The following is a 13,388-nucleotide window of genomic DNA, read 5'->3' as shown; positions in this document are numbered from 1 at the left end:
ACCATTATCAAGTAATTGTGTATCCCTATATTACTTATTATTACAATTTTATTGAGTTGTTTTCTGTTTATTCTTCATCAAATAATTGTTTATCTATATATTGTTTATTTTTTCATTAACTAGTATAAGAATTATCTTCTGCATTTTACATAACTTACGAAATATTCAACCTACAGTAATACTAACTATATCATGAGTCTTCTCACAGTTACCATTTAAAACTATGGTTATGCAGCAAGGTTCGCTTAATTAGAAATACATATAATTTATTTATATTTATTAAATTTTCTGTATTAAATATATCCATTTCATATATTGCAAGCATTTTATAGAGCAACAAGATAATTATATCTTCATATTTTAAGAAACATTGCAAAACATATGTGGTTATGTTTTAAATAGTGTTCAAAAAGTTGAACAGCAATTCCTAAATTACCTATTACGACGTTCTTAAATAAATGGAAAAACTGATCTGGAAATGATTCCAAAAAATATGTAATTGAAAAATTAGTAAGACTACTCTTGGGATTTGTTGCTATCTGTAACATTGGCATCAGAGCAATTTTGTTGATTGCGAGCCATCAACTTTCTTCGTTCATATTCTTCCCTAAACTCTTTATTTTCATTCCACATTTCCATGAACTTATCAACCTGCAATTGAATGAATATGCAGTCCGTTAATTTCTCTGGTATATTAAGAAGTTAGAAACCCTAGAAGAAACCAAAAATAAAAATATTATATACCTCAAGTCTTGACCTGTTCTCCAGGTCAGAAACGTTGTGATTGTTCCTGTAGAAATCAAACATCGCATCATCCCTTACGGCCCGCAGTTGCAAAGAGAGCTCATTCTGCAGGAAAGGAAGCCATTGGAATAGAAAATTAATGACTTCTACTCAATTAAGTTGTAATATTAAATTCTATTGATATAGTTTGAAACTTACGTTTTGATATCGGCGAGTACGTAGTTGATCGAGAGATGGAGAAAGGTGCTTCATGGAAGATTTATAATGTTGGAGATCTTTCTCCAGATATCGGATTTCTGAATCAATGTCACGCAACGCTTTCTTCTCATTCCAAATATCTTTCAATTTCCTCTTCAGATTCCAATCTTCAACGCTCAAAACTTGTCCTCTTGATTTCTCCAGATCTTTTATCTGTTTCAGCAGGTGGTTCTCTTCTACTCGCGTATTGCGCCCTCCCTTAAATTGTACCTCTAGTTTAGCCACCTGCATAAAAAACAAAAGAAGATAGCTGTCAGTAACAATTTAATTTTGCAGTAGAATCAAACTTCAAGGTGATATTGCGCAGCAAACAACAAGCCGCCATACCGCTCGATCAATCTCTTCTTCAGATGAGGGAATATTATGGTTATCGCCGGCATCTTTCGGCACTCTTACATTCTTGAAATTGAAATTCAATTCGGATAACCTTTTACTTATTTCGTTGCAACGTTCCTTGTACGCTTTTTCTTCATCAAACAGAGGCTTTATTTTCTCCAAAACTTCTTTCCGCTCTACCTGTAACAAAGAAACCATCGCAAAAGAGCCCATATTGTTATAGTCGAATATATTAATAACAGAAAATTACAGAGAATAAGCCATTATTACCGTTTTGGCTCTTATGGTGTCAATTATCTCAGACCGTTTTTTACGATACTGTGCAAACTCTCTCTCGGTGTCTTTCGACTCAGCCAACTCCAAAAATGGGTATGCAACAAAGTAAAATTCGTGGGGTTGGTAGGAGTTTGATTCCGCGGCCATTTCTTCTGTTTTCTTTGTTTGTTTTTAGTAATACAATGTGTGTCAAGCAAAAACCCAAACTTTAAATTAACCTAGGTACCAAGTTAACAGAAACGCCCTTCCTCTGCCTCTGCTGTATTATGCTCGCTCAAATCCAGAAATTCTGTGTGGAAAAATTGGTTGCGGATTTGTTGTATTAATATTGAAAATCAACGAAAACTGCCCAACGACGTACACGAAGGTCAAGAACATGTCGGTCGCCATGTGCTCAATTTCATTTGAAACGGCATATATTCATGTAACTTTTCAAAGATGCTTTTCAAAGATCCAAGGTTATGGCAAAAAAAAAAAAAAAATCACGTGTATATTAAATAAAATGTTTATAAAAAATCATTTTTAAATTTATTATTTTTAGATGGTTACACTAAAATACTATAAAAAATTTAAAATTGCTACATTAAAACAATATAACATCTCAATACAATTTATTAAATAATAAATATAGAATTTATTAAATAAATATTCTTTTATGAAAGCTACAAATTTGTTATCAAATGATAAATAAGTTACATTTATTCATGTTATTTATTAGAAATCAAAGAAGATGCACATTACACCTTACTTGGAATAAGAAAATGCTAACAATAAAGTAAGTGGAGATTTTCCAATATGTGAAAGAAATAACATTAGTCATAGTGCCATTTGCAGCCCAAGCTAAATCTAATAGTGAAAATTTGAGGCAAACAAAATTTTCTTGATATGAGGATAACGAAGAATATCTTCCAACTAAAGACGTGAATATCTTCCAACTAAAGACGTGCTATATGCAGGAGTAGTGAGAAGACTTTGATAAAACACTGAATTAGCAAGGACAAATAAACTCGTTGGATTAAGATAGAGCTCTCGCTTTGACACCTTATATATCTAAATGAACAGAAACTAGAAGAATGTTATTGTGATGATATTTAAATCTATACTTCAATCCCCTCCTATGATATTAGGTTTCCATCTTGATCTCAATCAATAGATTCAAAAACTAGATCAATTGTCCCTACCTTTGCTTCTGCTGCTCATTAAATGCCAATGACATGCTAACGTCGCACTACATATGATAACTTTCCCTATGTGGATGATGGGTTGCAAACTGGCAATTCAAATGAAAATGGAAAAATGAATGCACCCTCCAGGGAAAGAACATTGAAAGAGCACTCGAGGATAATCGAGGAAAGAGTACCAAGAGCATGCACAAAGTTATTGAATGGTTCATTCAGTGTCCAATGTGCTTCACTACCCTTTGTTAGGTGTAATAGTGCCAACTTGGGGTATCAATTTGCTAGCCTTATTATTTTTATGACAAAGTATGACTGTTGAAAGAAGAATAGAGGCAACACATCGAGAGGACGACGAAGCTCATAGTGACGTTTTGGATATGTGTGTCTGTGTGTATTGAAATCAAGTAAATAGTTCAACGTAGTTTATTGTATAAGACTTAACATTTTCCATACAACTCTAGAAGATTTAATGTTTGGTACCCAAACCATGTTAACATATATCATCATTCATAATTTCATTAAACCCACATCATATTGTCATTCTTCTGCACAATCTCAACCCCTACAACATTGCTTACATTCAAGGTCTTTTTGTGTGGGATTCTCATGTACCCTACTATCTATGGTAGGTGGGTACTATCACCCATCTTCTATCCTTTCCCATGTCCTACTTCACCTTGAAGTTATTTCTTTACAACAATTCATAAAACTTCTATTCTCGGTGGCTTCTTCACACATAATGTAGTTACTACTTTGGTCTTATTGTCATATGGAATGAATGATGAATACATCAAATGTTGCACAGTCAAATAACAAAGTCCATTAAAAGATAAAGAATACAGAGAAAATGAGACAAAAATTTTGTAAGTGTCATTGGACCATGTAGTTACTACTTTGGTCTTATTGTCATATGAAATGAATAATAAGTACATCAAATGTTGCATAGTCAAATAACAAAGTAAAAAAAAAAGATAAAGATTATAGAGAAAATGTGGCAAAAATATTTTAAGTGTCAATGGACCACTCAACCAAACACTAAAGTACCCATACATTATTTTGTAATTGATTTCATCTTTGATTTTATAATTTATGTTCAACGTAAGGAATATTTTTTGTTATATTGGGGTTTGACCGCAATATTATATCACATGCAGTCACACAATCATAAAATTGTTATTCATGCATATGTTGCATTTTATATGGGTGAATAATCAATCAAGATTTGGTTCATAGTTAAATTAATTGAGTGAATTTGCACACAACCTCATGTTTGCCTTTAATAAATTCCAAAAATGAATTATACATTAGAGAAATTAGTTCACTTGCTTCTGAAAATTCAAATTAATGGACAACGCTTGTCATCGTTTTTTAAGGAAAATGATTTGGAAGGAATGATATGATTCATTGTACCCTATTTTTACAATAGTTTCCTTTAAGACATAAATAGAAGCAATCTATCCAATTATGATAGATGTATGAATATAATGTAAACTAATATTGTTCTCTAAATAAATGAATAAAATGAGTTACTATTCTTATCCTCCCTAGTATCCATTTATTCATATCTGAGTTACTACTATTGTTCTCACTAGTAACTATTCATTCATATCTTTTTAGTCTAGTACATAAGGAACCTGAAAATTACTTACTCCACATGGATTTACTTGTGTTAATGGGGGCATCATTCATATCGTTATATATATAGATATATATATATATAACGTTAATCTATATGTTATTAATATATTTTTTAATGTTATTAGCCCAACTATAGTGAATATCTTGATCATAGAAACAAGATTTTGAGGAATATCAATTAAACTCTCTTTTCTTAAGGTCTAATAAACCACATTAATTTTTTTAATATTATTTTTTAATAATATTTAAAAATAAATATTTAATATTTAATTAAAAATATTCATAAATAATTTTTTTATATGAGAAAAAGGAAAAATATATATTTTAAATGTTCATATTTATATAAAAAAAAAAATTGGTTATGTGAAATAGCCTACTTTTATTTTTTATTTCCTAAGAAGGAGGAAAATTGTTTATTAAATATTATTGTAATGTAAAATAGCAACATTATGTTTTATTGAGTAACTGAAACATAATTTAAAGAAAATTTAAATTATTTAATATTATTGTAATGTAAAATAGTAATATTACATTTGATATTGTGTTTTATTGACTAATTGAGACATAGTTTAAAGAAAATTTAAATTTGTGTGATGTGAAACTTAATATGAAATTGTATCTTTTGTGTCATTTTTATTAACATATACCTTTTGAAAGGTCGTTATATTCCAATATTTTCACCTCATGGTTTAATGGTCAGTAAATTGCATTAATAGTCCCTTCCCTTTTGGGATTGCAGGAACTATTGCAATAGTCTTTGGGCTTTTCATTATCCCTTGCACAGAAAGCAAGTTAGTCAATTTAATTTAAATTAAAGTTTTCGATTTATATTTTATAAATTATTGATCCAACCGTTATTCAACCAATTTCAACTAATGCAAACCAATCCAACCATTATTTCAACCCATTCAAATTAATGTTTTCTATTTATATTTTATAAAGTATTCATCCAACCGTTATTTCAACCCATGTAAACCAATGCACTACTTAGTGGTTCTGTTTGGCCTCATATATAGGCAACACCTACTAAAACTTAGGGTAAATGTCAAATTTGCTAACAGATATTTGATGTTTACCAAGTAATATATAAGAGGATATCTTTGAACAAGTAGTATCATTATGGGGAAACATACACCTGACTCATCATACACATGGCTTAGCTCTGTATAAACACTCTGCATTGCAGGCCTCCATCCATCATTGTCTAAACTGCAAGACGTTATCCACCAGGAGAATGAAGGCGTCGTTGTCTAAACATTATCGACCAGGACCAAAACCAAGAGGAGGAACATAAACTCTTGCGCCTAAGATTTTCTGTCTCTCAGACATAACTGCCAACAAATTATGTAATATTTGAGATTTGAAGGAATACTATGCAAAAGAGTTCATGATTGCAATGGGAAGCAGTATTCAAGGATCCGTTGGACGGGGTGAAGCACTCATGGCCACCTCCCCTCCATAGGAGGACCATCACCACTGCTTTCGTCTCCACACTCGGTGTTGCAGGTAACCGATAAGCCCATTCTCCGCTTCATTATATGTGAGTTTTTCACACGTAAACTCATTAACTATGGCATGCGTGCGATAGTTGGTCTTCGGTCATGAGTCGTTCACGTCCAAACTCGAACCATTGAATTTTTTTTAAAGAAATTGATGAAGGGAGAAAGGGTTCTAAGAACACTCCTCTTTAACAATACAAAACAGATTTCCAAGAATAGATGAGTTGTATTCAAATACTGGGTTACTCACACACCCCTCTTTGCTCCATTTATCCTCTTTACTACACTTATCATAAGCCCACACCTGTTGACATTTCTACAAATGACCGATGTAGACCATTAAGATGCTAGTAATAATTTGGCTTTGTTGTATCGTACCTACACAATTTTCACCTGTAAACAATTGTAAAGCTACCTAAGCATAGACCTTTGCAGGGTTAACTAGATAACAATATTTTAGAATGTAGTGTTAAGTCTTAATTTAGTGGTTAGTGTTAGATCATAGTATACATAACACATAGCAGATTTATACGCAGAGACTTAAACGACAAAAATAGAGAATAATTCATAGAGTCAGACAAATGGAGAAACAACAAGATTACTCAGTAAGAAACAACGGAATAGATAAAACAATCACTGGAGAACAGAAATCACTTTGCATTACATAATAGGCTTGGGTCTTGGCCTGCTTTCCTTGGCCAAAGAAATTACAAATTTATAGAGATAGAAGAAGGATCTAGAATCCTATGTGTGATTCGGATGGAGATCTGGAATGATCTAGAAACCACTAGCGATGTAGGAGGATCTAGAATCCTAGTGATATAGAAAAATCTAATCTAGAATGATCTAGAATACTGCATGAATTTGGATTCACACTTAACATTCTCCCCCTTGAAGCCAAATATGAATCAATTCACACCGAGTCCTACCATGCCTCTACATAACTCATGTTTATTTTGTGGTAGAATCTTAGTGAGCATATCAACAGGGTTCCTATCTGTATGGATCTTCTAAGGATAATTGTTCTTCCTACAACACATGCTGAATCCAATGGTACCTAAAGTCAATGTGCTTGGTTTTTTAATGAAATGCTGGGTTTTTCGCCAAGTGAATGGCACTCTGACTGTCACAATATAACACATACTTGTCTTTCTATATTCCTATCTCTCCTAAGAATCGCTGCATCCACAACATCTCTTTACAAGCTTCTGTTGCAGCTATGTACTCTGCTTCTATTGTAGAAAGGGCTACTATTCTTTGTAACCTTGACACCCAAGATACTGCTGCACCTGCGAATGTATACAAATAACTTATAGTGGACTTTCTGGTATCCATATCTCCAGCCATATCCACATCTGTAAATCCTTCAAGCACAGTCTCATCATGACCAAAACATAAACAATAATGACTAGTACCGTTGAGTTACCTTAAAATCCATTTTACTGCTTGCCAATATTTTTTGCCTAGATTGGTAAGGAGCCTGCTCACTACTCCCACTGGATATGCAATGTCTAGTCGTGTGCATACCATGACATACATTAAACTGCCAACTGCTAAAGCATAAGGAATTCTGCTCATCTCTTCTTTCTCTTTGTCATTACTAGGACATAATTCAGTACTCAACTTGAAGTGTGTTGCAAGGGGTGTACCAACTAGCTTGGAATCCTTCATATTAAACCTGTCAAGCAACTTCTTGATATATTTTTCTTGTGATAGCCACAACCTTTTATTTTTCCTATTATGCATTATCCGCATGCCCAATATCTATTGTCCTAGTCCCAAATCCTTCATTGCAAATTTGCTACCTAAATCTTTCTTTAACCTATTGATCTTATTCTTATCATGCCCAACAATCAACATGTCATCCACATATAACAATACTATGATATACTTTCCTTGATCATACCTCTTGATATAGACACAATGGTCAGCTTCCAACCTCTGAAAACCATGTTCCAACATGAATGAATCAAATTTCTTATACCATTATGCAGGTGCCTGTTTCAACCCATAGAGACTCTTCTTCAACCTACAAACAAGGTCTTCTTTGCCTTTTTTTATGAAGCCTTTTGGCTACTCCATATAAATTTCTTCCTCTAATTCACCATGAAGGAAAGCAGTTTTTACATCTAACTGTTCACATTCTAGGTCTAAAGCAGCAACTAGACCAAGAATGACTCCAATGGATGACATTTTAACAACAGGTGAAAAATTTTCAATGAAGTCAATAACTTCTTTTTGGGAAAAACCTTTAACCACCAATCTTGCTTTATACCTCTCCTTATTTTCGTCACCTTCATGCTTAATCCTGTAAACCCATTTGTTTTGTAGAGCCTTTCTACCTTTTGGGAGGTTTACCAACTCCCAAGTTTTATTTTCCTGCAAAGAGTTCATTTCTTCTTCCATTGCTTTCTTCCATTCTTTATTGTGCTCAACTTTACAAGCTTCTTGAAAATAATTAGGTTCACCTTCATCAGTCAACAAAATATAGTTTGAAGGAGGAAACTTTTGTGAAGGCTTATGAGGCCTAGAACATCTGCGAACCAAATGTAGTGGTGCATTGTCAGATTGAATCTCCTGTAAAGGTTCCTGCAAGATTCCTTCTTCTTGTTGTTCATCATTTCCCACTTGTTTTTCTTCATGCTCCTGAATTTGTTGTTCATTATTTGTATTGGTGGTATGTTTTCCTACTGCTCTTCAAACCTGTCAATAACCTTCTTGACCTCCAACTCACCTATAGTCCTCTTGAACATTTCTGACTCATTAAATATAACATCTCTGCTTCTAATAATTTTATGATTGACTGGATCCCATAGACGATAACCAAAATCTTCATCCGCATATCCCAAAAAAATGCATTTCATAGATTTATTATCTAGCTTAGTTCTATTTTCTTTGGGAATATGTATGAATGCTTCACATCCACAGATTTTCAAGTGAGAATAATTCAAATCCTTAGCAGTCCAAACTTCTTCAGGGATACCGCCATCCAAGGCCGTAGTTGGAGATCTATTTATGAGGTACCAAATGGTCCTGACTACTTCAGCCCAAAAATTCTTCTCCAAACCAAAATTGGACAACATACTTCGCACCTTTTCCATAATGGTGCGATTCATCCTTTCTGAGACACCATTCTGTTGAGGAGTACTAGGCATAGTCTTCTCATGCTTTATGCCAAACCTGTTACAATATTCCTTAAATGCATTTGAGCAATATTTTCCACCATTATCTGTTCTTAAACACTTCAGCAATCTCCACAAATCTCCACTTTTTCAAACTCTAGCAACACGTTTCCACATAGGTCCACGACCTTGTTTTTCTTGCAGTAACTGCCTTTTAGTTCTAGTGTTCCTCAGCTATTTCCTTGACAGATCCTTCAACAGCTCTAGGGGTAACAACCAACATTTTAGCAAACGCTACCAGAGCAAGGCGATGGCACTAAGCAGCTTGCATGGTGGATATTCGACCTTAGCTCTGATGCTAGTTGTTAGATCAGAGCATACATAACACACAACGGATTTATACTCAGAGACTTAGACGACAAAAACAGAGAATAATTCACAGAGACAAGAAAATGGAGTACTAAGCAACTTGCATGGTGGATATTCGACCTTAGCTCTGATACTAGTTGTTAGATCAGAGCATACATAACACACAGTGGATTTATACTCAGAGACTTAGACGAAAAAAGCAGAGAATAATTCACAGAGACAAGAAAATGGAGAAACAACAAGATTACTTAGTAAGAAACAACGGAATAGATAAAAAAATCACTGGAGAACAAAAATCACTTTGCATTACATAACAGGCTTGGGCCTTGGCTTGCTTTCCTTGGCCAGAGAAATTACAAATTTATAGAGGCAGAAGAAGGATCTAGAATCCTGTGTGTGATTCGGATGGAGATTTGGAATGATCTAGAAACCACTGGCAGTGTAGGAAGATCTAGAATCCTGGAGATCTAGAAAAATCTAATCTAGAAGGATATAGAATACTGCGTGAATTTCGCTTCACACTTAACAATTAGAATTTAGAATGTGTCACATGGCATTATAGATGTGAGATTCCTCTAGGAAAAATTAACATACTTGTCATGCATCCTGCCCCAAGAAAAATTAACATACTTGTCATGCATCCTGCCCCAAGAAATTAACACACTTACTTATAGCTCAAGTAAACAAGGTAGGCTTTAGAGAGTATGGCCAAGCTTGCCCTAGCTATTGAGGCAAATATTAAAAACTGTATCTCCGCTGCTTCATTTATTCTAGCCATTATTAAGTCTTTATTGTCTTTCCAGGCCTGGAATCTCATCTTCAGCATGTTGGTGAAAGTAAAAAATCTTGCTTGAAGCATTTATAGCAGACGATTTGTAAACTTAAACAACAACTTTTCTTCTTGGTCGAAACATTTTTCACATTTACTTTGAAGTCATGGTGAGTTGATTGATATATTACTATAGGAGAAAAGGCAACTATCAAGTTTTCGTGTTTTCTTCCGACGTTGTTTGAGAAATTTAAATATAATGATATTAATTTCAATAAGCTTCTTGATTGAAGAATTATATGTTACGCTTTTGCACAAATTTAAAATTAAAATACATTGTGTGTGTTAAGTTTATATCAATTTCAAAAAGCTTATTCGATTAAAGAATAAATTTTTTAATTAAACATTTATATGTTATATAATAATTCCTTTTCTCCTTGCCCATGGGGCTTTGCATTGATGGTGAATGGGTGCGCTGTTAAGGCACTCCATGCGATAGGTCACCGGTTCAAATCCCCCGTGGGTACTTAGGTAGTCTTAACTAGAAAAAAAAAAAAAATTCCTTTTCTCCTTTCTTGTTACACTTTCTTGTTACACTTATTAATCAGGATTTATGTTAAATGGTTGTATGTTGTACTATAGCTTCATGGCTTGTTACAATTATTAATCAGGATGGATTTATGTTAAATAGTTGTATGTTATATTATAGTTTAATGGCTTCCATAATATAGGCGGTTGGGATCTTCGGGTGATACTTAATTCTTAGGCACTGCAAATGTTTCTATATATTTTAGATTCAATCTAATATATACAACCCTTTTTTATCTGTCGCGAGTTTTCACATTGGGCTCAAGTTAATTACATCAACGAATGTTTCTATATATTTTAGATTCAAGCCATATATACAACCTTTTCTTTCTTTCGCTAGTTTTGACATTGGGTTGCACGTAATTACATCACTGAACAAGGGAAGCTGCGAGGCAGCAAGTCCCTGCATCAAGTTAAACATCTAAGCTTTAATACAGTCACTAGATGCAAGTTTCAAGCTTGAAAATGTAATACAGGTGGTTTGGATTTGATTCTATGTCTGGTGATTCAATATCAATTCCGGCTGAGTACCCGTTAACATGAAATCACGACCCCAAAGGGCAGAAATTAAAGTCCTGCAGCAAGAAATATTCAACATCCAAATACTGTATTCAAAGTATTGAACATAATACTTAACGAAGGGAAGGAAGAAACTCGTAGCGTGATATCTGATGGTCCTTTATTTGCCTTTTTGTTGTTCTGTTGAGAGAGATCACCCGATCACACCATCTTTTTGACATACACTCCCCATTCCTCTTTGATATACTTTTCCTTTTCCCCATGCATTGAGTTACTCCACTGTAAGAAAACACACAGGATTCATACAAGTTTCAAGGACAGGCCCATTGGGTCTATAGTTGAAATTTTCCTATCATATTAAAAAACCCAGTCTAGGATCTGAGTAGATAAAGTAGAACGAACTTATCAATAGTCTGCTTAACTATTTGGGGAGGCAGTTTTTTTTATCATGGCCAATTCATATCATGGCCAATTCAAATCATTAGTAAAAGAGTTTCAGACTTAAGCTTATTCAATCACATTAATAGTTAATAGAAAGAATATCAAGGAAGATAAACTAAGAAATCAATTACTTGCCCACATAAACTCAATTTTATGTGAATCTAAATAACTGCAAATGTGCAGGGCTGTAAGCATGGGTGCCCCCTCATTATTAGAAAAAAAATAAAGAAAAACTAATGATATATGTAGGTACAGGAGGTTTCAAACACAGAGAAATGACACTCCCTCGTACATCTAGTTATTGATCTCAGGTATTATATAAGGCCATTCTCAGAAAAAAAAAACTAATAATACATAAAGGCCTCATACATCTACTTACAGAAGGCCTCATACATATAGAAGGCCATTGTCAGAAAAAAAAAAAAAAAAAAAAAAAAACTAATGATACATATGTAGGAACATGAGGTTTCATCCACAAAGAGGTGACACTGGCCTCACACATTTGCTTATGGATATGAGATATTACATAAGGACATTGTCATCTCTTCTGCGGAAGAAACACAGCATGCCCTTTACCTTTTCATGAAAATGGACATCACCCTTTTCATATTTATAAGTAAAAAAAATTGTAGATGATAAAGTAGTTTCAGTGTGAAACTCGGTTTTCTGAATTTATTAGTCTTCTGAATATCTCCACGGAAAATCAATTCGTGGAAATCTTTACGAGTAACAATAAATTCGTGGAAAATATTTACAACTAAAGTCAATGCGTGAAGCTCAGGACTGACCAAAAATGATACACATGAAAATAGTTCCAAACCAGTGTCTGTCATTTCAAAAATGAAATGCGTTGAATTCACTGTATAAATAAATTGTTATTTCTAGATTATAATGACATTTAATCTTATTAATGACGAATTAAAAAAATAATGGTAAGACTTAATTATTTTAGATGTGAACAACAATGAAGTATTATAATTTAGTGGCTAACCCACAGAACCATATTGCACGCTAGTTCTTACATCCAGCCACCGAACTATATTGCATGGCACTTCTTGAATCCAGCCACATCACGCAAGGCCAAAGACACCACGTCAAGTGTAGGGGCACCCACATGATTGTTTTTTCATGATAAACACAGCCACGTATCGCTCACGCTGAACGACAACCTGCATGCATACCAAATGGTATATGCTTCTGAGCTGAGATTTGTCAGCTTGTGAAGGATTTCGTGGCACTGAACTCTGTAGTTACCCCGTTGAAGAAGAGAGGCTTGATACCCGCATAAGCACGAGTTGATCCATTAGATATTAATGTTGGTTGAGCCCTCTCCAATGCTCCCGTTTAGCCTGCTCCGATCTTCCTCAACGGTGGAGGAAGGTTGTTTTGGGCAACAACGCTTTGGGTCTTGTCTGAAAGTCCAAAGGCACGTCAACATAAACCTGACTTCCCAACCCAAGGAAAGGATTTATTTACGACTTTTAGCTACTTGTCCGAAAGCTGCAAAGATACGACTCACAACAAAGCCGTATCGCCAAAGCCCCCTCTCCCTACGGTCGAGTATATTTCAGAACCTCTTCTTTCAGTCGAGCTACTTCTTTCAGAACCTCGCACTCACGTTTTTAAGCAGTCTTCCGGGCTTGGTTGGCTT

At 34.2% G+C, this 13,388-nt stretch overlaps 1 protein-coding gene across 1 annotated transcript; it reads right to left on the bottom strand.

The window, feature by feature from the left end:
* Nucleotides 1-516: 516 nt before the first annotated feature.
* Nucleotides 517-1,761, bottom strand: LOC149203411 (proton pump-interactor BIP103-like). The gene is made up of 5 exons (XM_089401863.1): nt 1,609-1,761; nt 1,330-1,518; nt 943-1,227; nt 745-849; nt 517-651 (listed from the first exon to the last, which is right to left on the bottom strand). The coding sequence occupies exons 1-5, from the start codon at nt 1,759-1,761 to the stop codon at nt 517-519; spliced, it is 867 nt and encodes a 288-aa protein (XP_089257989.1).
* Nucleotides 1,762-13,388: the final 11,627 nt, after the last annotated feature.

This window comes from Pinus tabuliformis, chromosome 2_1 (assembly GCF_031772625.1).
Source record: "Pinus tabuliformis cultivar Carrire ecotype Pingquan chromosome 2_1, CPIR1, whole genome shotgun sequence".
Lineage (NCBI taxonomy): Eukaryota > Viridiplantae > Streptophyta > Pinopsida > Pinales > Pinaceae > Pinus > Pinus tabuliformis.
The sequence above is the reverse complement of the archived record's forward strand: the minus strand, read 5'-3'. Positions and strand labels throughout refer to the sequence as shown.

Bases quoted from the DNA above. Each gene is read 5' to 3' on its own strand.
- LOC149203411 (XM_089401863.1), bottom strand. From the start codon at position 1,761: ATGGCCGCGGAATCAAACTCCTACCAACCCCACGAATTTTACTTTGTT. The intron at 1,228-1,329 runs GTATGGCGGCTT...TTTTTTATGCAG, and splicing joins AAGAAGAGATTGATCGAGCG to GTGGCTAAACTAGAGGTACA. The intron at 850-942 runs GTAAGTTTCAAA...CCTTTCCTGCAG, and splicing joins GTACTCGCCGATATCAAAAC to AATGAGCTCTCTTTGCAACT.